Here is a 25,477-nt window from a genome sequence, read left to right on the forward strand (position 1 = left end):
ATAGAGCAGCCAAGGCTCTGCACTTACTTTCTTTCAAACCTTGAATGATTCCTAACTTTGTCTTCAAAGCTCTTCAGAGGGTATTCTAAGCAGAGAGGTGAAATCTAACATTGAACAGGTTAGGAATCACTAACACAGGCAGCCCCGGGTGGCTCAGCGGTTTAGCACTGCCTTCAGCCCAGGGCATGATCCTGGACCTAGGATCGAGTCCCATGTCAGGCTCCCTGCATGGAGCCTGCTTCTCCCTCTGCCTGTGTCTCTGCCTCTCTCTCTCTCTCTCTGTCTCTCATGAATAAACAAAATCTTTTAAAAAAAATGGAATCACTAACACAGAGAACCAAATCTACCACTCATGTAAAAAATAAAACAGGAATAAATCATGTACCTATCCTCAGTTGAATTCCCCCGACAGCTATCATCCTGAATTTTGTTATCACTTCTGCGGTAATATTTGTTCATGTTTTACAACTTTATATGTAGAAAAAAAATCTTTGTATCTTGTATCATTTATAAATCTCTTAGCAACTTGCTCGAGCTTTTTTTGCTTATTTAGCATTGTAAGATTTGCCCACGTTGTGGGCTCCAGTTCATTTATTCTAACTGCTGTATAGAATTCTATCTTGAAGATATCCTCACACTTCTCCCATGCTCCTATTCTTGAACATTTAATTGTCTCTAGTTCTTCATTGTTACAGTGCTGCAGTGAGCATTCTTTACGTATTCCTTTGTGGACCTATGTGAGAGTTTCTTGAGGGAATAAACCCAGAAGTAAACTATCTGGGTATCTTTAACTTTACTAGATATTTACAAATAAACAAAGTAGCTGAACTAACTTCAGCTTCAGTATACTGAACTAACTTCAGTATTCCCATCAGTTCCCAAAGGAATTTTAATGGCCCAAATCTAGTGGACCTGGGATAAGATACTTGCTTGAATTGAATACTCTTAAGTGGTGGTATGTGGTACATGGGAGGCATTCTGAGAGCCGTGGATAGAGAAGCCCACTTACTAAATTTTGCTCAAGCATCTGGATTGGGAAGAGATCAGTACTGTCCAGAATTCCTTCCAAGCCAGAGATTCCACAAGGACTATGAGAAGAGGAGCTACACTTCCCTATGTGAAGTGACAGAAGAATGAAATGGGAGCAGCAAGTAGATGGAGGAGCCCTGCCTCTTAGCGCATGGAGTAGTGGGAACCCCTGCCCCAATCTCTGTTCTGGTGTTACACTTTTACCTTAGACCAGTGGTTTCTACATCCTCCCCACAGCTCTGCAGGCTTCATGGGTCCCTTTCAGGGGGATTGTTTAGGGAAATTGAAGGAGGGCAGGACTCTGGTTTCTCTCTATCCCTGCCCTCACTTTAGCAAGTTCTTTTTGAAGGAAGGTTACCTCAGCTAAAAAAATGTTTGAAAACGCTGATCTCTGATAATCCTTTTCATAGGAAAGCAGGCAAGTCCTAACTATATGTGCCCAGTTCCTGAAGTGGAAGCTGCCCCAAGAAGTGTACTGCAAAGATCCCTGGTACATCAGCCCTAGTGAAGCTGGAACAGTCTGCAAATTCTTTGTATGTGAGCGATACTGGCTTTGTTAACTCTCATATGCTTGCATGCTTAGTTTTTCTGATGTAGTTTTTACTGGAGGAACACGACATAAAGGAAACATTTACCATCCCTTTTGACATCAGCAGCTGATATCCATGAACCATCTTGTATTGGGAACCTATTTCTCTAGTTTCCTCCCAACTGAGTCACAGACTTACTTTCTATTACCACCTTTCTTCATAAAAAAAAAGACTCTCTCTTGGATTTTTGGGAGCCCCACTAACCTGAGTCAGAGGCTATGGAGTCAGGCTGATAATATGTGCTGAAAAAACTATTTATGAAGTGAATTGAAATGGAGTTGTGTATTGCCTTTACAATGCCTACTATGAAGAGCCCAGGACTGGCTGTTCCCATGGGTCTTCCGTATGGGTACCTGCTTAGGACCTAATGTGGGCTCCTCTGATCAAACTTAACAGGGCTAGGAAGCCCCATTATACCACTGTGTCAGGCTTTCCACTAAGAATTATCTCTCTGACATGTACCCAAGTGTTTATCTGAGGCATTGATGACAGTATTTACTGCAAAAATTCAGTGCTCTCAATGTATAAGATTTTAGATTGTCCATGTAACATCATAAGAGCTATGGGAATAGATCCCGACTGTCCTCCTCCTATCTTCGAGCAGCCTATCTTTGTAACAGAATCACTGAGAGGTACATTTATTCATCCAGTAAGCCCAATACATCTGGTGTGCAACAGGCAGTGGAGAACCCAAAAACATGCCAAAGATAAGAACTTCCTAAGGGAGCTTGCTAGCTAGTAAGGGAGATAAAACCTCTGTGGAAAATGAAATAGAAACTCAAGGTGGAAAATGGTATGTGCCAAGAGAGGGGTACTTGCAGAAATGCTCAGAGCAGAGTGGAGGCAATAGTAGGCGTGCGTGGGTGGCTCAGTTGGTTAAGTGTCTGCCTTGGGCTCAGGTCATGATCCCAGGGATCGAACTCCACATTGGGCTCCCTGCTCAACAGAGAGTCTGCTTCTCCCGCACCCTCTTGCCTTTCCCCCTACTTGTGCTCTTTGGTTCTCTCTCCCTGTCAAATAAATAAATAAAATCCTCAAAAAAAAAAAAAAAGTCGAGAGTGACCTGGGAAGAGCCGATAGGCAATAGGGAGGCAGAGTTCAAGGCAGAGCTGAGTGAACGGAGAAAACTTAGATCAGAGAAGTGGAGATGGACATTAGAAGCACACCAGGGACAATCTGCAGCATGAGTGGGTGTGAACATGGTGCATCCAGAGGACGTAACTTTGTCTAAGGACTTGTTATTGTGGTGTAACATTCATTAAGCAACTGCAGTTATTAATTCAAGCACCATATTCTATGCGTCCTATGTCTAACATCGTCCCTGGCTCTGGAAACTAAGTGAGGCTGACAAAAACAGTGGTGTACTTCACTCCTTTCTACTCTTACTTTTTTCCCCACTTAGGGAAAAAAATGCCAGGGGAAAGTTAACCTCCTAGCCCAAACATTGATGTTCTCCAAGAATGCAAAACTTCCTATCAGAAGAGCAGCAGTCTTATTTGTAGGTATAAACAATCCTTTCATTTCTACAGTCACTTTATCCTATATTTTCACAAATTGTGTTGTTGAGTATCCCCGTTGTTTATGAAGATGACCTTGAAAACACTCTTTTGGAGAAAAGGGCTGTTATCTATAGGTAACAGGCACTTGGAAGGCAAGTTTTTAGAATCTGTCTAATCATCAAAAGGCCAGTTCTACCAACTGCTCAGAGTCAAAGCCAGACCACAGCCTTACTGACTTTATCCTGCACTTAGGACTGTTGTTAAAGTATGTGGATTGCAGCGAGCTCAGGACGAAGGGCACTGACTGGATAGAGAATGGTAAGTAATAACACATTTGGATTTGGTTTGGGGTAGGATCTGAGGCAGTGACTGGGGGCAGGCTCTCTGACAGAGGTTAGAGCTTGGGAACCAGAGAGCCTGACTTTTGCAGTAATAAAGACCTTGGAGACAGTGAATGACGGTCTCCTCCCAGTTCAATTCCCCTTATTAGGAAAGGACATGACACTATTTGTTTGGAAACCAGCTTTGCTGAGTGTCTCAGGAACAAGTCCTGATTTTACCTAGAAATACCATCTTACTAAGTTCTGATGATAGCTCACGAGTACCTCAGAGATGACTACAACACTCTTTTCTATAAGCAGTTGTCCTGTGAAGTGGCAGGACTTGGCAGTACAGAGGTTTATAGTCCTATAAGGTAGCCATCATGCAAATGGTTTTCTGGATTGTCAGTGAGTGGAAGTTTCTATAACTATACAGCTTTGAGGATTTAGCACTCAAAGAATTATTTATTCCCACTTGAAAAGTAGTCATACAATTAGAAAATGCTGTAAAACGCCAAGCCTCACAACCCAAAAGTATGTACTATGAGAACCAAATTAAAATCCTGGGGGCCCCTGGCTGGCTCAGTTGGTAGAGCATGAGACTCTTAATCTCAGATTGTGAGTTCAAGCTCCCTGTTGGGTATAAAGATTACTTAAAAATAAAATCCTTAAGCGGTGCCTGCATGGCTCAGTTGGTTAAGCAACTGACTTGGTTTCAGTTCAGGTTGTGACCTCATGGTTGTGATCTCATGGGATCATAACTATGGGATTGAGTCCTGCTGCAGGCTCCATGCTCAGTGGGGAGTCCGCTTCCCTTCTCTCTCTGCCGCTCCTCCCATGTGTGCGGCTCTCTCTCTCTCTCTCTCAAATAAACAAATTAAAAAAAAAAAAAAACTTATCCTGAAAAGTTCACTGCTTTTATTTATTTATTTATTTATTTATTTATTTTAAAGATTTTATTTATTTATTCATGAGAGACACACAGAGAGAGGCGGAGACACAGGCATTAGGAGAAGCAGGCTCCATGCAGGGAGCCCAACAGAGAACTCGATCCCGGGTCCCCAGGATCACACCCTAGGCTGAAGGCGGCGCTAAACCGCTGAGCCACCCGGGCTGCCCCAGTTCACTGCTTTTAAAATAAAAATATGTAACTGATAAAATAGCCAGAAGCTGGACCTATTTAAGAAAGATTATGAGAGGGGCATCTGAGGCTCAGTTAAGCATCTGCCTTTGGCTCAGGTCATGATCTCGGGGTCTTGCAATCGAGCCCAGCATTGGGCTCCCTGCTCGTGGGAGTCTACTTCTCCTTCTCCCTCTGCCCCTCCTCCACTCATGCTCTCTTGCTATCTCTCTCCCTCTCTCTCTCTCTCAAATAAATAAATAAATATTTTTTTAAAAAAATTTTAAAGAAAGATTATAAGAGGGGTGCCTCACTGGCTCTGTCACTGGAGTGTGCAATTCTTGACCTTAGAGTTGTAGGCTTGAGCCCCACACTGGGTGCAGAGACTACTTAAAAATGAAATCTTTGGGCAGCCCCAGTGGCCCAGAGGTTTAGCGCCACCTTCGGCCCCAGGTGTGATCCCAGAGACCGGGGATCAAGTCCCACATCAGGCTCCCTGCATGGAGCCTGCTTCTCCCTCTGCCTGTGTGTCTGCCTCTGTGTGTGTGTGTGTCTGTCATGAATAAATAGATAAAACCTTTTTTTAAAAATGAAATCTTTGGGACGCCTACATGGCTCAGCAGTTGAGTGCGCCTGCCTTCAGCCCAGGGCATGATCCTGGAGTCCCGGGATCGAGTCCCACATCGGCCTCCCTGCATGGAGCCTGCTTCTCTCTCTGCCTGTGTCTCTGCTTCTCTCTCTCTCTCTCTCTGTCTCTCATGAATAAATAAAGTCTTAAAAAAAAAAAAAGAAATCTTAAAGAAAAAAAAAGATTATGCAAGAGATGCCTAGCTAGCTCAGTCAGTATAGCATGCAACTCCTGGTCTCAAGGTCATAAGTTTGAGTACCACATCAGAGGTAGAGTTCACTTAAAATATTAATTAAATTAAAAAAAGAGAGAGAGAGACCTGGGTGGCTCAGTGATTGAGCGTCTGCCTTTGGCTCAGGTCATGATCCTGGGGTCCCAGGATCGAGTCCTGCATCAGGCTCCCTGTATGGGAGCCTGCTTCTCCCTCTGCCTATGTCTCTGCCTCTCTCTGTGTGTCTCTCATGAATAAATAAATAAATAATTTTTTAAAATAAAAAGAAAAAAAAGAAAAAGAAAAAATTATTTGTGTAAAAAAATTATAAGAGGTATTAACTAGGGCAGCCTGGGTGGCTCAGCGGTTTGGCGCCTGCCTTCGGCCCAGGGTGTGATCCTGGAGACCCGGGATCGAGTCCCACATCAGGCTCCCTACATGGAGCCTGCTTCTCCCACTGCCTGTGCCTCTGCCTCTCTCTCTCTGTCTCTCATGAATAAATAAAAGAAAATCTTTAACAAAAAAAAAAAAAAAAAGAGGTATTAACTAGATTTGTTGTAGTGGTGATCATTCTGCAGTATATACAAATATCAAATTATACTTATTAAAAATTTTTTTTCAATCATATGATCCTATAACATGGATATGCTATACTTTATTAAACTAATTTCTTAGTATTTCTAATCTTGGATGTTTTCCATTATTTTTTAAAGATTTATTTCTTTCTTTCTTCGTGAGAGACACACACAGAGAGGCAGAGACATAGGCATAGGGAGAAGCAGGCTCCCTGCAGGGAGCCCGATGTGGGACTCATGTGGGACTCGATCCCAGTACCCCAGATCACACCGCAAACCACTGAGCTACCCAGGTGCCCCCATTTTTGTTATTTTTAAGTAACACTGGAATGAACATTCCTGTACCTATTTCTCCTTATTTTCATAGGTTAAATTCCTAGCAGTGAGATTGATAAGTCAAAGTATATATTTACTTAAAGGGTTTGATACACGTTGCCAAACTTCCCTATAAAAAAGGGATATCGGGCAGCCCCGGTGGTGCAGCGGTTTAGCGCCACCTGCAGCCCTGGGTGTGATCCTGGAGACCTGGGATCGAGTCCCACATAGGGCTTCCTGCATGGAGCCTGCTTCTCCCTCTGCCTGTGTCTCTGCCTCTCTCTTCGCTCTCTCTGAATGAATAAATAAATCTTTAAAAAAAAGGGGGGGATATCAATCTATGCTCATACCAGCACAGTGTATGATAATGTCAATTTTCAGGTGCCTGGCTGGCTCAGTCAGAAGAGCAACTCTTCAAGAGCAACTCTTGATCCCAGGGTCATGAATTCAAGCCCCATACTGGGTATAGAGATTACTAAAAAACAAAAAGACTTTTATTGTTTAATAATAAATAAACTAAAAAAAAGTCATCTTTCCCTTCACATATCTATGTTTGAATATTAATTTATTAATTAGTAGTTTGCCATTTTGACAGAAAAAGTCATACTGGTATCTCATTATTGTTTTGGCTATGCCCAATGTGGGACTTGAACTCACAACCCTAAGATGAAGAGTTATGCACTCTACCAAATGAGCCAGCCAAGTGCCCCAAAGTTATGAAAAATATTATAGAAAAAAATGTTAATGGCTTGGATAAGAGATGATGCAATATTAAATGAAACAAGCAATTGTTAGATAATATGTATAATTTAGTTTCATTTGAACAAAAAGGCACACGTGTAACTGAATAGAAAAAAGAAACAAACATAACAGAGGGTTTTCTCTGTTGGTCCAATTATAAGTAACTGATTTTCTTCTAATGCTTACATGTTATATAAATTTTCTACACAATGAAGTATTTATTTTGCAAGAAGAAACAAAAACTAACAAATTTTTTTAAATAATAAATTTATTTTTTTATTGGTGTTCAATTTGAAAAACTAACAAATTTTTAAGAAAAAACTTAAAAAGAATAATTTAAGAGTAGCCTCTAGGACCAACACAGGAACTTAGAAATTAGCAGTCTTAGACATGGCTCGACAGGTACAGATAATTTAACTTTAGGTGGACTGCTTGACAGTGTGGTTATTGTAAAGGAGTATACTATTTGGCAATTCAAAAATGAATAAATTTTTTAGGTCAAAATTGGAATTGGTTTACAGATGTATAACTTTCAGACAGAGTCTTAGAAAAAGTCCTTCATCTCAGCTGCTATAGACTTATTGGCTATTTGGTGTGTGGACCAGAGATCATTTCCATGGATCTTCACCTCCAACCTGGATTTTGTGGCCACTTAGATCTGAAAGCTCTGCTGCATGATCCTGAGCCCTCTCTGTGCATCATCGCCTCTCAGGCTCTCTTCCGAGTGCAGAAGGTGGGGGCTGAGCCAGATCCCAGGCAGTCCATTGCAGGTTGAGGAAGCTCATGGGCTGTCTTCCTACTTAGAAATGCAAGGCAAGTAACTTCGGGTAAAAACTAATTCTTTCAAAAACCACAAAAGTAATAGTACCCCCTTTTTATTTTCAGACTTAAAGCAATGCTAGCCTGAAGCTACCTCCACCCATTTAATTACCTCAGAACATATTTTTTGCTGTCAAAATCTTTAAGGAATTAGGCTATATAAGGGAAGCTAGCTCTTAGCTTAAATTTGTGAAAATAGTGAAATTCTGCTGAGTTTTTGAGGCATGCCAGAACTTCTATAAAGTTCTGGTCTTGATAAACAGATCTAGCATTGCTTCAAACGAGATTCTAAATAAATGTTAATATTGCAATGTTAGTATTGTTGGGTCTCTTATCAAAGCCCACTCTACTTATCAACAATCTGAAGAATAACAACCAATTCTTATAGTTTGATATTATTGGTGTATTTTTATAAAATCCCTGTGGTTTTTTTCTTCTCCTTTCTCTTTCCCTTAAAAACCTTCAAGCAGGAAAAAATTTCTGAAGTGGTAAATTCTAAATCTACCCCAGTTATGTAAGATTTCCACTCTGTCCTTCCCCTTTTCATTTTCCTGATTCCCTCTCCTATAACTACTGTCAGATCCTCAGTTGGCTTTTGGATGGGAACCATTGTTTCTTGAGCACCCACTGTCTGCTTTAAGCATAGATGGAGAAAGTTTTCAAGTAGAAGTTTCCCAAGAAAGAGATTAGTTTGTGTTGGGTGAATACTTTGATAAGCTGCATATAGAAGGGTGGGAACCCCCAAGAGGCATACCAGATTAATTAGAAATGGTCCCTATTGGTCTATTTCCCAGGCTTTTGTCTGATTAAGTAGAGAGCCACAGCTGAGTTGTCTAGGGCGATGGAGAGGCCTCTGGGAGACGGTATGAGAAAAGAAAGGCTATGAGTCAACTGGCATGTGAAAAAGACACATCCAATGGTGAATTGCATTAAGTTTTTGTTGTAAAGTGGGCAACATGAATCCTTACCACCCTGTACCCCAGATTTTCACCTTTCACCCCCAGCCCTCTGCCAAGACATCTTTACAACTTTCTTTGCGATTAATGGTAAGTTGTGTTTGTTTCAGGTGTTGCCAACAGCATGCAGAGTGTGACTGCAAGAGAAAGCCTGCCCAAGAGAGGTCTTCATAGTTGACACTAGCAGACAGGAGTTTTGAACTAATTGCAGACCCCACCTGTCTGCTGAATTAAATCTTCACCTTTGAGCAGAGCCAAGAAGACACCTTGAGGATGGCTGCTGGATGTTAAACTTCAGTGCACTGAGCACATTTGAGTTACACGTTATCTCTTGCTGCCCTCTCCTTGGTCTCACTGCATTAAATCACCTTCACTCTCCACTTTTGAACTGTCCGTTTTGTGGATTATCCAGTGAAAATGACTAACACTTAGAGTGTTTACAATGGGCCAGGCTCTAAGTACATTATATGATTAACTCTTTCAATCCTCAACCACTCCATGTATGATTCTCTGTTTATGAGGGACAGAATATGAAAGTGACTTGCACACAGTCACATAAATAGTAAATGCCAGGATTCAAACTCAAGAGTCTGGCTGCAAAGTCCACATTCTTGGCTGTTCTGCTCTACTCTTTTCTAATCTACTCTGTCCCTCTCCTGTCAATAAATGCAGATCTACTCTACCATTAATCTCAGTTGCTGAACTCATACCCCAAATTCATGTAACCAAAAAGATGTTATAAAGTGATATTCAACCTCAAATAATAAAAACAAAGTTAGCATACCTAATTTATTTAATAGGATAGAATGTGCACCAAACACTGTAGAGTAGTGGACTTAGAACAAAAGGTGGTGATTGTGCTTGAGGAATATTGTTTGAATCCTGGGATTGATCTCATGTACTAGCTTGTCTCACAACCATGAACAGAGTTTGGAATGTGGTTTTGATCCCCACAGACATGTAAGAGTTGGAAAGAATCCTTTCTCTTCACTCATATTCATGCCAGAGTCCCTTTCCCTCCAGGCAGATTTTTATTTTCGTTTTTTTTTTTTTAAGATTTATTTATTTATGATAGACATAGAGAGAGAGAGAGGCAGAGACACAGGAGGGAGAAGCAGGCCCATGCCGGGAGCCTGATGTGGGACTCGATCCCGGGACTCCAGGATCGCGCCCCAGGCCAAAGGCAGACGCTAAACCGCTGAGCCACCCAGGGATCTGCAGATTTGTATTTTCTAACTAATACCACCAACAGGGAGGGGCAAATACCATTATCTTATTTATGTTTCATTGTGTTAAAATTCACAGAAGGAAGCATCTATTAATAAGAAGTCTGGGACACCTAACTGGAACACTTGGTGGAACACACAACTCTATCTTGGAGTCATGAGTTCGAACCCAGTGTTGGAAATAAAGATTTATTTTTTTTAAAGATATTATTTATTTATTCATGAGAGAGAGAGAGGCAGAGACACAGGCAGAGGGAGAAACAGGCTCCATGCGGGGAGCCCAACGTGGGACTCGATCCTAGGACTCCAGGATCACACCCTGAGCCAAAGGCAGATGCTTAACCACTGAGCCACCCAGACGTCCCTAAAGATTACTTTTAAAAAAAGAAGTAGCAGGGAGCACCTGGGTGGCTTAGTTGGCTAAGCATCTGCCTTTGGCTCAGGTCATAATCCCAGAGTCCTGGCATCAGGCTCCCAGCTCAGTGGGGAGTCTGCTTCTCTCAATGCCCTGCACCCCACCCTGATCATGCTCGCCTGCTCGCTCGCTCTCTCAAATAAATAAAATCTTAAAAAAAAAAAAAAAAAAAAAAAAAAAAAGCAGAAGCAGCAGCAGCAGCAGAGGTCTGCTTTTTACCACATCAGCAGTTTGGGAAAAACTGAAGAAGTACTAAATAGTGATTACATTAACAAGTCCTTTTATTCCAAATATCTCCATTATTTTTTAACAAGGCTCTCCTCAGATACAGGTTTGTGTTTTTTTTTTTAATTTTTTTAAATTTTTATTTATTTATGATAGTCACAGAGAGAGAGAGAGAGAGGCAGAGACATAGGCAGAGGGAGAAGCAGGCTCCATGCACCGGGAGCCCGACATGGGATTCGATCCCAGGTCTCCAGGATCGCGCCCTGGGCCAAAGGCAAGCGCCAAACCACTGCGCCACCCAGGGATCCCAGGTTTGTGTTTTTATAGACCTTTTTAATTTTTTTTATTTTTATTTATGATAGTCACACAGAGAGAGAGGCAGAGACACAGGCAGAGGGAGAAGCAGGCTCCATGCACCGGGAGCCTGACGTGGGATTCGATCCCGGGTCTCCAGGATCGCGCCCTGGGCCAAAGGCAGGCGCCAAACCGCTGCGCCACCCAGGGATCCCGACCTTTTTAAATATACAAAAAAAATTTTCTGGACATTTAATTTTGTTATAATGCGTTAAAAGTTCAGTATAATTGAATATGATTTATTTTACTTTCATCATATACTATTAAAAGGTATTGTTCAGGGATCCCTGGGTGGTGCAGTGGTTTGGCGCCTGCCTTTGGCCCAGGGTATGATACTGGAGACCTGGGATCAAATCCCACATCGGGCTCCTGGTGCATGGAGCCTGCTTCTCCCTCTGCCTGTGTCTCTGCCTCTCTCTGTGTATCTCTCATGAATAAATAAAATATATTTTTTAATTAAACTATCATGTAAGTAAAAGATGGGATTGGAGGAAGCGCAGAATCTCCTAAACATCAACCCTGACAAGTAAACTTGCACGAGGTAAAACTGTAAAATCTCTCTCCCCTACAGCTTCCCCTTCCTTCCTGGCTCCAAGCTCCTTTTTCTATCTCTGCCTCTCAGGAAAGATCTAATAATGAAAGATCATCTAATGAACTGCCTCTTATTATGATTAATAATGCAAGTTTTGGGCAGCTCCTGTGGCGCAGCGGTTTAGCGCCGCCTGCAGCCCAGGGCGTGATCCTGGAGACCCTGGATAGAGTCCCACTCAGGCTCTCTGTATGATGCCTGCTTCTCCCTCTGCCTGTGTCTCTGCCTCTCTCTCTGTCTCTATGAATAAATAAATAAAATCTTTAAAAAAAATAATGCAAGTTTTAATGAGCTTAAGTCTTCTAGGGATGTTTGCTTTTAACAAGGTAGAGCCTCTTAAGCCAAAGGCATGGATCTCTAATTGAGAAAGGGTAAGCACGTAAGCACTACTGAGCAAGATGGAGAGAGGAGGTATTTGGAAATGAGGCCGGAGGTGATGATAGGGAACAGAGATTTTCCTATCATCCCAGAACTATATCCTATCAGTCGCTTTCCCTACCTCTTCCCAAACCCTTGTCAGAACACACCAGAAGCAAAGGATTAGAAAGGGTAATTAACAACTGCCTTTTGTTATGCAAAACACACACAGAGAAAGTGATGGATTCTGTTCTTCCTGAACAATGGTGATGACTTCCCAAGATAGAGGATGACTGACTGCCAGTAACTGAATGATTTAGTGATGTCTTCTCTACTTTCTCTCTCTCTGTAGAGTTTATAGTCTCATGTCCAAGGGAGATGGCATTGGTTTAAAATGGTTCCTACGGGGACACCTGAGTGGCTCAGTGGTTGAGCATCATCTGCCTTCGGCTCAGGACGTGATCCTGGAGTCCTGGGATCCAGTCCCACATCGGGCTCCCTGCATGGAGCCTGCTTCTCCCTCTGCCTGTGTCTCTGTGCCTCTCTCGGTGTCTCTCATGAATAAATAAATAAAATCTTTAAAAAAATAAATAAAATGGTTCCTATAGATATCAGAGAATCTTTATGAGGGAGCCGTCACTCCCCCTCCCCTTTTGTCTTAATATAAATGGCAGTGTGAATATAGCAAAGGACATTTTTCAAGGGAGTAGAGATATGGGGAGAGGTTACAAAGGAGATGGAGCTGAGAATCTAAAAAGGATGCTCACCTGTGAATGAGATAAAAGGTAGAAAGTTGAGACAGTATAGAAGATATATCAAACATCAAACATGGAGTCCAGCCTTATTGGCCCCTTGGACACTAGTTTTCAGTGAAATCTTACCCCCAGACTACTTCAGAAAACCACAAAGAATCTGCCTCTCTAGTCACTCAAATATTTACAAGAGATTGGGACACCTGGGTGGCTCAGTGGTAGGCCTCTGGCCTAGGACGTGATTCTGGAGTCCTGGGATCAAGTCCCACATCAGGCTCCCTGCATGGAGCCTGCTTCTCCCTCTGCCTGTTGTCTCTGCCTCTCTCTCTCTCTCTCTCTCTGTCTGCCTCTCATGAATAAATAAAATCTTAAAAAAAAAAAAGTATTTACAAGAGGTCACAGTGCTACTTACTCCATACAAGGGTGTACCTCCCAAACATTTGTCTTTCAACTACCCACCAACCAAATCAAACCTACTAAATTCTGCTGACTTAAACTCTTGGTTATACAACAGATGATCTTAGGAAATCACTTTTGCGACAAAAAAAAAGGGGGGGGGAGGGAGCAGGACACTAAAAAAGGAAAAGAATTTGTAGGCAGTTCAAGTATTCTGACCTTAAAATTAAAGAAAATTGATTTTTCTAGGAAACACAAACTTTTCCCCTATAAGAGCCTCAGTGATTTCTAAAGAGTTTTTGTGTTCTATTACTGCCTAGTTTATCTTTTCTATTTAAGAGCCCAAAGAATTAAAAAAAAAAAGAGAGACCCCCAAAGAATTATAAAATCTGGTAGTTTCATATGAAATAATTTTTGTTTTCAAATAGGCTTTAAGCCAAACACATTTCTACAACTTCCTTTGTGGTATCCTGCTTTAGAGCTTTAAATAATCTTGTCAGAGTATCTTTCATTTTCAGCTTTTTTTAAAAAAGATTTATTTATTTATTTATGATAGAGAGAGAAAGACATAGAGAGAGGCAGAGACACAAGAGGAGGGAGAAGCAGGCTCCATGCCGGGAGCCCGATGTGGGACTCAATCCCAGGACTCCAGGATCGCGCCCTGGGCCAAAGGCAGGTGCTAAACCACTGAGCCACCCAGGGATCCCCTCTTTTTTCAGATTTCTAAGTCAAAAGTCCTTTGCAAAAAAAGAAACTATTTTCATCAACTGAATTATTAAAGGAATTGAAAATGGCATTTTAAAAAAAAGTGTCTTCTTATTCAGACCTTCAGAACTTTTTGCTGTTAACTTGGGATTTGGGGCTTTTCTGTTAATTAAGGAAATTGTTATGGCATTCTGGTTTTTGAAAGAACCTTTTAAAATGTTTGAAATATTAATATAACACAACCCAGGCCTCGTCACCACGAGGTGAAATAAAAATATGAAAATATGAAATAAAAATATGAAATAGATTGGGGTCCCTGACTGGTTCAGTCTGTAGAGTATTGACTCTTGATCTGAGGGTCATGAGTTCAAGCCCCATGTTGGGCTTGGAGCCTACATCCCCTGCCTCCCCACCCCCACATGAAATAGAAATTAGTTAAGTAGTTTTGCCTTGAAACAAAATCAGTAAGTATAATTTGAAAATAATCTCAAGAGACTCATTTCTGCATCGGATTCCTTATGTGAAGACCCTGTACAGGGGATCCCTGGGTGGCGCAGCAGTTTGGCGCCTGCCTTTGGCCCAGGGCGCGATCCTGGAGACCCGGGATCGAATCCCACGTCAGGCTCCCAGTGCATGGAGCCTGCTTCTCTCCCTCTGCCTGTGTCTCTGCCTCTCTCTCTCTCTGTGACTATAATAAATAAATAAATAAATAAAAATTAAAAAAAAAAAAAAGACCCTGTACATCAACACTTTAATCAGAATATTTAATCAGAATTTATTTGAACTTAAAATACAGTATGTACAAAGAGAGGAGATCAGAAAACAATTTTTTCTTGATTCATTATAGATTTATTATTACTATTTTTTAAAGATTTTATTTATTGGGCAGCCCGGGTGGCTCAGCGGTTTAGCGCTGCCTTCGGCCCAGGGCCTGATCCGGGAGACCCGGGATCGAGTCCTGTGTCGGGCTCCCTGCGTGGAGCCTGCCTGTTGTGTCTCTGCCTCTCTCTCTCTCTCTCTCTCTGTGTGTGTGTGTGTCTCTCATGAAAAAAATAAAATCTTGAAAAAAAAAGATTTTATTTATTTATTCATCAGAGAGACAGAGACATAGGCAGAGAGAGAAGCAGGTTCCATGCAGGAGCCCGATGTTTGACTTGATCCTAGGACTCCAGGATCATGGCCTGGGCCAAAGGCAGATGCTCAACCACTGAGCCACCCAGACATCCCTATTATAGATTAAAGTGGTAATGGATATGTGTTCAAAATTCAAGTTATAAAATATTCCTGGCCACCTATCTACTTCACCTCCCTGAGGTACCTGAAGGTACCATGCTACCTGAAGGTACCATGCTATAAGTTTCTTATATCTCCAAGATACAATTATGCATTTCAGTAAATATGTGTATTCTCTTCTCCACTTTTTTCCCAAATTATAGTATCCTATACACACTTTTCTGTACCTAGCACTTTCTCTCATTAATAATTATTTGAGATTTTTCTATATTACTCCAAAAAGTTTCCTCATTCTTTATTCCTGCCCAGTATTTCATTGTACTTATTATAATAATGGACACTTAGGTAATTTCCAATCTTTGGCACAAACAATACTACAGTAATTATAGACCTATGTATTTCACACAGAGTCAAATGTGTTCTTAGAAGAAAATCCTAAAAGTGGAATTGTCAGGTTGAAGGATATGTCCTTTGTCAATTCAAATTAAAATACTGGGAACAGTTACCCTCCAATGATATAAGAGCATGCTTTTCTCCCCACATCCTTGCCAGCACAATATTCTATTTACTCTACAAACTTTTATTTAATTCTTGGTATGGGGACAGCCCCGGTGGCTCAGCGGTTTAGCGCCATCTTCAGCCCAGGGCCGGATTCCAGAGACCGGGGATCGAGTCCCACATCGGGCTCCTTGCATGGAGCCTTCAGAATTCTCCCTCTGCCTGTGTCTCTGCCTCTCTCTCTGTACGTCTCTTGTGTATAAATAAAATCTTTAAAAAAAAAAAAAAAAGGAACATTTGGGTGGCTCAGTGGTTGAGTGTCTGCCTTTGGCTCAGGGCATAATCCCAGGACTCTGGAATCGAGTCCCACATCAGACTTCCTGCATGAAGTCTGCTTCTCCCTCTGCCTGTGTCTCTGTCTCTCTCTCTGTCTCTCGTGAATAAATAAAATTAAAAAAAAATTCTTGGTATGGGTTCAGACACTGTTCTAGGTGATCAGAACACATCAATGAATAAAATAGACCAAAATCCCTGCCCTAGTGGGGTTTATATTCTAAGGCCAGGATGACTGGGGGGGGTGGGGGTGGTGAGAAAGGAGAGAGTCACAAATGAAGGAAGAGGCAAATGAAGTTATATAAGGGACCAGATCCAAATTCCCAGTAGGCCATGACAAAAAGTTTGGCTTAATTCTGAAATGGATAGTCACTGAAGCATTTTCAAACTTTTGGATTTTTGACAATAGGTTTAAAAAATGTTTTCAGTGGTTTAAGTTTGCATATTCTTCTTATTAGAAGGGTTGAGGGGTACCTGGGTGGCTCAGTGGGTTGAGCGCCTTTGGCTCAGGTCATATTCCCAGGTTCCTGGGATTGAGTCCCACATTGGGCTCCCCACAGGGTGTCTGCTTCTCCCTCTGCCTATGTCTCTGCCTCTATGTGTCTCTCGTGAATAAATAAAATCTTTAAAAAAAAGGTTTGAGCACCTTTTCATGTCTTAAGTGCTAAATTATTTCCTTTTTTAAGTATTCAAATCCTTTCCTCATTTTAAGGATGTTTGTTAGTCTTTTCATGTTGATCCACAGGAATTTTTGTATATTGAGGAATAGCCTTTGGTTTGTTACTTTAGTTACAAAGTTAGTTAACATCTGAAATGGTCTAGCTACATGGATTTTTGCTTTTGGCTGTTGCATTTCAAACTTCAGGGCCATAGTAATAAGTGTGCTTGTATATGGAAATTAATTCATGATTCTCTATTCCTGCATCTTATTTATATGTTTTATTTTTTGAAATCAAATATAGAGAAAAAAAATCATTTCTGAAATGACAAAATGCCTAGAAGTTCTTAGGCGCATTTTTTAAATTAACAGCTAATCAATAAAAACAGGTAATAAATATCAAGTATCATAGCATACATACATGACAGCCTTTTTCCTTTACTTTATTTTATGGCATACATATTTAATAGGTTAATTTTTGGAGTAAGTATAAAGTTCAAAAGATCCCAAAGACACAGAGTAAGAAGTAAATTTCCTTGTTCCTATCTCACTACTATTGCATTCCTTTTCCCTCAAGCAACTATGGTTCCAGTTTATTTATCCTTCCAGAGACACCTTATATGGGTGCATGTGTATGTATAACCTTCAATATGTTTGCTCTAAGTGGACCCATTCCTAATCTCAATTATTCAATGTAAATTCATGCATTAAAAATCAGCTATACTGGGATGTATGGGTGGCTCAGTAGGTTAAGTGTCTGCCTTTGGCTCAGGTCCTGGGATCAAGCCCCACATCAGGCTCCCCACTCAGTAAGGAGTCTGCTTCTCATTCTGACCCTACCCCCTCTCATGCTCTTTCTCTCTCAAATAAATAAAATCTTAAAAAAAAAATCAGCCATACTGACAGGGATAACATGTTTTAAGGTGTAGAAATAAAGATTAGCTTCAGTTGTTTCTGGTGCAGTAAGAAAACTGGAAAGAAAATAGTTAAGTTATGATTGTCATTTGTATGGAAGTGTCACATAATTTTTTCCTTTGTATTAGTTGTATAATTTAGACATTGTTACTGCCATTTTACAGATGAGGAAATAGGCTCAGAGAGGTTTAAAAATGTGCTAAAGAACACAAAATCAGTTAGGACTTAAACTCATATGTCTTGATTCTAATTCTCTACTTTCTTTAGAGGGTACAGCCATGGAGAAAAATCTTAGCTATTTCAAAGGAGGAAAATATCCATCTCTCTATACTGAATGTGGAAATTGAAATGAGGAATAATCAGGAATAATCTCACTAAGACTGCTACTGCCATCTTTGAGTATTACATGCATACTTCTTATATGATTTGACTTTTCAACCAGGATCTTCTGTTTAGGGATATCTGGGGTGGTTTTTAGCTAACAAAGTTCAGGTTTCCAGCTCTCCTGGGATTAAGGGGGAGCAGGAGTTTTTTTCAAGAGGTGGATGACAACTTTATTTAGAAACGTTTTGTAGGGTAGCCTGAGTGGCTCAGTGGTTTAGCGCCACCTTCAGCCCAGGGCCTGATCCTGGAATCCCGGGACTGAGTCCACGTCGGGCTCCGTGCATGGAGCCTGCTTCTCCCTCTGCCTATGTCTCTGCCTCTCTCTCTCTTGCTTGCTCATGAATAAATAAAATAAAAAAATCTTAAAAAAAAAAGGAATGTCATTTGTAGACCATTTTAATTTTTTCCTTTTTTATTTAACATACAATGCAATATTGGTTTCATATAGTTAACACATAGTGCAATATTGGTCTCTGGAGTAAAATTTAATGATTCATCACTTACATGAAACGCCCAGTGCTCATCACAAGTGTCCTCTTGAATACCCATCATCCATCTAGCCCTTGTCCTGTCCACCTCCCTCCATTAACCCTCAGGTTGTTCTCTAACATTAAGAGTCACTTAGGGCTTGTTTCCCTCTCTCATTTTTTTAAGGGGGAGCAGGATTAATCCAGGTATGTATGGATTCAGGAAACAAAAATCATAATTTTTGGTCCTAGGTAGAATTACGTCTGTGTCAGTACAATCTCTTAAAGGAAAACTTAAAAGAAAATGCTATCCTTGGGACGCCTGGGTGGCACAATGGTGAGCATCTGCCTTCGGCTCAGGGAGTGATCCTGGGTACAAGGATTAAGTCCCGCATCAGGCTCCCTGCGAGGAGACTGCTTCTCCCTGTGTCTGTATCTCGACTCTCTGTACTCTCATGAATAAATAAATAAAATCTTAAAAAATGCATTCCTGAAATATCTTCCTTTGACTAAATTGAGTGCAGTAGGCATAGATTTGATAAAGTCCTTAAAATTACATTTTTAAGTTAAATTGGGCTCTTCAGTTTCTGATTTCCCCAATGTATAAAGGAAGAGGAACAAAAATCACTTAATTGTCCTTGTGGTGGACTGGCACTATTTTCCTGGTAGGCACCGAGTTCAAGGATCACCACTTTAGTTTTTCTTGGAGGACCAAGAGCAGTAAGAATGGTGAGGTCAGGTCTAGCCCCTCCCCCACCACTATCAACTGTTTTTTTTGACAGAAGGTTAGGTGAGTAGTTAGTCTTTCATTATAGGAACATGTGCATGCCAAGTACCTGCTTAGGCATAGTAAAGCTGAGGGATAAAAAAAATTTTTTTGAAATAATTTCAAAATGAAATAGCTAGGAAAAACAATCAGAACTTTGTTTCACTTTCTTACATGTAATCTGTGTTTTAGAATTGCTTATATTTTCAATTACATTTGGGAGGGTATGTACTATAATCATTTTAGTTTTGGCACCTCTAAAGACCCTAATCAGGCTCTGAACTTATGCTCTGGGGAACTCTGAAATATTAAACCACAATAGGGAGGCTAATCATAGGACCTATTACACAATGGAATCAAAATAGAAACAACCTTCATGATGTAGCTGGATCAGAAATGAAAGGCAGAGTAAATGCTTCGCTACCCATAGTTCATTTTGTACTCAGAATTCAGTTTAGTATTAAATGAGCATACTGCTAGGTAGTAGGGAAAAAAAACAACAGCATGAACCCTGATGAAAAGTAGGGAAAGCATACCAATGAAAGACAAAGATAAAGCATGCAGGTGAGGCTGGATTTGACAGATGTGTCTTTGATGGTGAACTGCCTAAATCTGATTCAACTGTAATACTGTGAACCCCTGAAAAGTTTTAAGAGAGTGACATGATGTATATGTTGCTTGAGAAAAATTAGTAACTAAATGTAAGATGGTTTGGAAAACAAAACATAAAATGTTGAGAGATAACTAGAAACCTGGTAGAGAGAGGAATCCACAAGATATAGTGACTAGGTGTAGGGGATAAAGGAGTTGAGGAGTTAATGATTAAGAGGAAAGCATCGGCTGGTTTTTTGGAGGGGAGGTTGATGACTATGGCAGTATTTACTGAAAAACAAGGACATAGTTTAGTTACAGTCCAAAGGGTGGGGGGAGTACTGTTTAAATAATGCTTTATTTCATAAGGGAAATAAGGGAACATAAGAGCATTTTCCTTTTATCTTGGACTCAATACCAAGGCCTGTACTTCCTAATAATTCAACTCAGGAGAATCTGAGAATTACAACATGGCAAAAGAAAAAATAAAAAAAAGTCACTAATTTGATGTAAAAGGTTACAGATCAGGTGAATCAAAATATTAGGAGAGGAGAGTGGAAGGCCTTACACAGACCAGATATGACTAACTGAAAATCCAAAGTTAGGGCCTGAATCCAGTCCTTAAGAAAAAGAAAAATGTATAATGTTTCTCAGTTTTTGTTTGCTTGATGGCATTTGAGAGGGGCTTCTTTTGTTCTTGGATCATTTTTAAGCCAGCCATCCTCCTTATTAGTTCAAGTCTAGATGATCTGAAAATCACAGCAAAGGAAGAATCCGTATCTTGCACATAGCAGGCATTCATTAAACATTTGTGGAATGAAGAAATGAAGAATTTTCATAGTATGCATGCAGTGTGAAAAGAGGAGAATCAAATACAGTAGCAAAGAAGAAGTGGGCTTGAGTCCATATACTGCAACTCACTGAAAGCCAAACTACTATAGAAATGAAAAATGGGGCATTGAGTCTCTGGTTTGGGTTGGTTCATAATTCCTGAGACCTCTTTCCTTTTATCATGGTTTCTTTTCAAGGTCAGAATCACCCTCTCTGCAGTTCAGATCTGAATAAAAAAAGAAATCAATTAGTTATGGCAAAGGCAGAAGACTTGAGGATTCTTATCTCTTGTGATCTTGTCCAGGACCAGCTATGAGAGCCAGGATCCCATGGGGCCAACTTAGTTTTACTCCATTTCTCCTCAAAAAATTCTGACCATAATGTTTGCATTTGACAGACCAAAGGTATTTCTCAACAGTTGTTCCAAACCTTTACCACTCTCAACCCCCTACTACATGTTGCTCTATTTTGCACTCAGCAGAGCACCTAGCAGTTCTGTTTAATCTAGATGTAAGGTGATATTCCAGACAGGAGCTACCAAGAGGAAGGCCAGACTCTGGATTCCTAGCTTAGCTACCTTTTCCAGGGCCTAGGTAAATCAGTCATCTCTTTATTTTTAGTCTCTCTCTGTCTGCTCCTGGTCCTAATTATTCACATACGTTTTCTTCTATGCTAGACAATTCCCTTCCTTCTGCCTCTCCACCACCAAACTTCTTAGAAGCTTTAACTTCCTACTTCCAACTTTCTGACTTTACTCCCTCCCATTAGCCCCTCCGCTACAGTAATCTGGCTCTCATTCCCACCATGCTAAAGAAAACTGCTCTGGCAAATGTCATTAAAAACATATGAACGAAAAAAAAAACATATGAACGATAATATACAAGGTCTTCCTTTGAACTCTATTTGGATTCTCTGCAATGTTGGGCTCTATGGAGTACTTCTTTCCTAGCCTTCGAGATACTACTCCTCTATTTTTATACCTGTGTGGACAGATTAATTCATTCATTCCTCAAATTGTGCCCATCTCTGAAATGTAGGTGTTCCTAAAGGTTCTATCCTTGAGTCTCTTCTTATGCTAACACACTCCTTACCCTTAGCCTCAGGTATTGCTGAATATTCCCAAATCCTGGTGTCCAGACTACCCCTACTCCTGAAGCTCTCTCTCAAATAAGCTCAGGTTAATTAGAAAACAAATGAGCCACTACAAGAGGGACTTCACCCATGGTTTACCTCCACTAATCCTGACCTTTGGTAAGGGGAAAAAAGTTAGAAGGATGTTAAACCTTGATATAGACCTCTTGGAACTGAATATAGACCTCCCCTCAATTATCCATACCCATCCTCTAAGTAAATAAAAACTATTGGGAGGAAAGTCTCTGTGCAGATACTATGTGCCAACATTTCTAGACAATAATGAGATGGTCCTAAAGTCAGCTGCAGTAGTAGCTTCTAGAAGGAAGAAGAGTTGGAAGTGCCACATGGGTGTTTCAGTTTTATTTTGAGTTTGGAGGCTGAGAGGAGATCGAGTCTTTACTCATTTGAGATCCAGCTTGCAGCTGGTTCCCAATTCCAACCCTCTGGAAGCGTAGACAATCTAGAATAGACTGGGAAATTGCTAGGAGAGAGGTGAGAGGGACTACCTTGCAGGATCCATCAGCCTCCTCTTAAACTTCCTGCAGGCATCCCAAACACAGCGGCTCCATAACTGATCTCATCCCTCTGCTTGTACTCCCATTCTAGTTGACAGCAGCATCACCTTTCACCCTCTTGATCTAGATGGAAACTTCTGTTAATGGGGACTCTTCCCTGTTTCGCAGTGCCCCATTCAGTTCTAAGAGACCTCTCTCCAGACTGGCTCCTTTCAATGCTGGACAAGCCCCCACCATCTCCACACCTCTAGTCTCTACTCCATCTGATCTATGTGTCCCACTGTAGCCAGAGAGACATTCCCAGAATGCTATGGGTCATTTATCACCTCTTTTCATTAAAACCTCCACTGATAACATCTAGGCTTTTAGTAGGGTATATGAGGTCCTTTGTAACCTACCTTGACCTATCCTCCATTTTCATTTCTGGTGACTCCTTCCCTCATCCGGGCATCAATGGACTCTTTGTAATTTTTCAAACACACTTTGTGAAGTACTGAGTGCCAACTATGAGCCAGGCGCTAATCTAAACTTCGTAATACAGTGAACATGAAAAATAGGTCCCTGCTCTCATGTGATTCACATTTTAGGAGGAAGAGCCAGTGAATAAACAAGATAATTTCAGATAGTTATAATGGTGCTATGAAAACCATGAAATGGGGTGTTAGGGGGGGTGGGTCAGCTACTTTTAGATAGTGCTCTGGAAGGGCCTGAGAAGGTAATACTTAGTTGAACTTGATGACAAGGAGGAGCCAGACAAGCAAAGACCTGCTATAGAGTATTTGGGGACCGACTGATCAGCATGTGAGAAAGGCCTTGAGGCAAGAACTAGCTTGGCTGCTTGGCATTTTCAAGGTTCCAAAACTAAGCAGTGAGGCTACACCTTGTTATATACTTGGGTGGGGGCAATGAGATGATGCCAGATCACAGGCGCCCTGTGGGCCACTGAGTTTGGATACGATTTTAAGGGCAAGAGGAATCTACTGAAGATTCTGAGCTAAGGAGTGACATGGTCTGGGCTCTTCCTAGATAAAGGGTTTCAGTGGAGCAGAAGTATAAGCTCGGGAGACCAGCTGCATGCCTTCAGGCATGCGCTCAGGCCATTCCCAAGCCTGGAATGACGGCCCTTCGGGGAGCTGATAACTGCAAGTCTCTCAGCCCAGGTCAAGCCCAGTTTGCCTCGCCAGCCCTTCAACCATTCAACAGATCACTCACGGAGCACAGGGAAGCGTCCCGAAGCCTCCCGCCGTCACAGAACCATTTTTTTGGTTCCTGCCTCCGTCTCCTAACTCAAGGGGCAAGGCTCAGTCAGACTATGTTTGGCGGGACGGTGACAAACCCAGGCCCGAGGGTTAGTGGTACAGAGGCGGCTTCTCGGTAAGACGATGGAGGCCCAAACCAAAGAGCCGGTTAGACCAGGGCGGCGCGGCGGGCGTCAGGACAGGATACGGACTACAATTCCCAGCAGACTGCGCGCGCCGGCCGATCCCTCCGCACCAACTTACTCCGCCGGCTGGGCTCACCGCTGCCCGCCAAGGACCAAACTCAGGGCTTTTTTTCTGGAACTGAGGTCCATCTTCTTATCACAGTTCCAGAGCGAGACCACCGAGTGCCTTGAAGGAGAAACGGACTTTTTTGAGGAGAAATGCGGATGCAGACCACCGGAGAGACGTCGCTCTGAAGCCGCCGAGTTTCGCGCGCTTTGGCGCGGGGGGTTGTGGGTAGCGCGCCCAGAAGGGAGAAAGGAGCCGGGGGGCTGTGACCGCGCCGCCCGCGGGGCCGGAGGGGATGTTCGAAGACGACCCCCACGCCGAGGGGGCGGCGGTAGTCGCCGCGGCCGGGGAGGCGCTGCAGGCCCTGTGCCAGGAGCTGAACCTGGACGAGGGGAGCGCGGCCGAAGCCCTGGACGACTTCACCGCCATCCGGGGCAACTACAGTCTAGAGGTGAGCGGCGGCAGGTGGGCGGCCGGACCCGACCCCCGCCAGGCCCCACCCCCGCCCCGCCCCTGCCCCACCCTGTGGGGCGGTGGGAGTTTACCCACCGGGAAGGGTCGCTGCCCCGCCGGGCGCCGCAGAGTGCGGAGGGGGACGGGCGCGCGTAGACACCGACTATCCATTTTCTTTCTGAGGCGGGAAACCGAAGTCCGGAAGAGGAGCGGCTAGTCCGAGGTCGCACGCCCCCTCGGCGGGGGAGGGGTGGGGGTTCCCTAGACTCCGACCAGCTTCGCTTCGCCCAGCCGGGCGCCGCGGGCATCACGATAGCGCCTGTAAATCTATTAAAAAAAAAGAACAAACAAACAAAAACAAAGAACCAAGTGCGGGAATGCTAAGAGCTGAAGTGAGCTATAGTGCTGACATCACCGCCCAAGCCCTTTAAACACGTCATCTCGGTTCTCGCCACAACCCGGAGAGCCCGACCCGTGACCCCCATCCCATGGGAGCGCCTAAGCTACGTGGCCAGGGGCGCGCGGTGCTGGTGGAGCCGCGCGGGGGAGTCGGAGCCTTCGGACCGCTCCCTCGCCCGGGGGGGCGGAGGTGTGGGGTGCTGGCCTGCCCGAGGGCGTTCAGCAGGTGGGCCCAGCCCTCAGCCCGCGCCTGGTCCCGCCTCAGGGCCCTGAGGCTTAGCGCAGCGCCTGGCTCTGAATAAGGTTAGTGTGGCCGGTCATTACCGGATTCCCCAGCCCCAGCCCTGTCCTCGCGGGAGTCCTCGCAGCCGCCCTGTGAACGTGGTAGCGCAGTATTGTACCTGCTCTCCGGGTAGAGGACTGGCCTGCCTGTCCAGGGCCATTCTGCTGTTTGTTATAGGAAGCCAGTGTAGAGGTAGGAATGGGATGTATTTCAGCACCTCACTCTAAAATTCAGAGGCTTTCCCGCACAATCTGACTCACCGGGTAAAATAAGTAATTCCTGGGTTCAGAGGCATGTAGGTGGGTATGTGGAGTTGAGCGTGTACGTGTGTCTGTTACACGAGGCGGGAAAATACCTAAGAGCGACACTCTTACATGTCTCTGGGATAGGACCGGGTAAACTGAATACAGGACAGCGACCATCCATGGGTGGCACGGCTCAAGAAAGAATAAGAAAGTAAGGGGGGATTATGGATTATGTCTACTCAATGAAAACAAACTAATTTTTAAATGCCTGAGAAGGTGTTTCTGACTTCCCAAGTCCTCTTTCTGTCATTGAATAAACATTTACTGAGTGCAAACTGTAGTCCAGGCATTAAACTAGGCACTCTTTCAAATTCTTTTTTTTTTTTTTTTTAATATTTATTTTAGAGAGCACGCAATGGGGAGGGATAGAGGGAGGGGGGCAGCCAACTCCGTGCTGAGC

General features: G+C 42.7%; 2 protein-coding genes and 1 long non-coding RNA gene across 36 annotated transcripts in view; 2 read left to right on the plus strand and 1 right to left on the minus strand.

Annotated features, from left to right (window-relative positions):
- Positions 1–9,183, plus strand: part of MROH8 (maestro heat like repeat family member 8) — a 58,640-nt gene extending 49,457 nt beyond the window's left edge. For 9 of the 27 annotated variants that reach the window (XR_011996921.1, XM_072735908.1, XM_026009725.2 and 6 more), the window contains 5 exons: positions 1,440–1,562; positions 3,022–3,121; positions 3,371–3,436; positions 7,685–7,841; positions 8,914–9,183. Coding sequence is in view for 21 of the 27 variants with exons in the window: in XM_072735908.1 (XP_072592009.1) it covers positions 1,440–1,562; positions 3,022–3,121; positions 3,371–3,436; positions 7,685–7,803 (408 nt within the window). In the remaining 6 variants the exon portion in view is untranslated. Of the gene's footprint in view, positions 1–1,439; positions 1,563–3,021; positions 3,122–3,370; positions 3,437–7,633; positions 7,842–8,913 lie in introns of those variants that run through there. The other 18 variants (XM_072735914.1, XM_072735907.1, XM_072735900.1 and 15 more) reach the window with 10 other exon arrangements.
- A 9,054-nt stretch (positions 9,184–18,237) lies between these two features.
- On the minus strand, positions 18,238–24,622 carry LOC112928179 (uncharacterized). Its single transcript, XR_011996923.1, has 3 exons — positions 24,187–24,622; positions 23,360–23,757; positions 18,238–20,724 (listed from the first exon to the last, which is right to left on the minus strand). It is a non-coding gene; the product is annotated as an uncharacterized lncRNA (long non-coding RNA).
- RBL1 (RB transcriptional corepressor like 1) overlaps positions 23,669–25,477 on the plus strand; it is a 60,536-nt gene continuing 58,727 nt past the window's right edge. For 2 of the 8 annotated variants that reach the window (XR_011996922.1, XM_072735922.1), the window contains exon 1: positions 23,823–24,088. Coding sequence is in view for 2 of the 8 variants with exons in the window: in XM_072735922.1 (XP_072592023.1) it covers positions 23,933–24,088 (156 nt within the window). In the remaining 6 variants the exon portion in view is untranslated. Of the gene's footprint in view, positions 24,089–24,542; positions 24,793–25,477 lie in introns of those variants that run through there. The other 6 variants (XM_072735924.1, XM_072735926.1, XM_026009736.2 and 3 more) reach the window with 5 other exon arrangements.

Source organism: Vulpes vulpes, chromosome 14, assembly GCF_048418805.1.
Source record: "Vulpes vulpes isolate BD-2025 chromosome 14, VulVul3, whole genome shotgun sequence".
NCBI lineage: Eukaryota > Metazoa > Chordata > Mammalia > Carnivora > Canidae > Vulpes > Vulpes vulpes.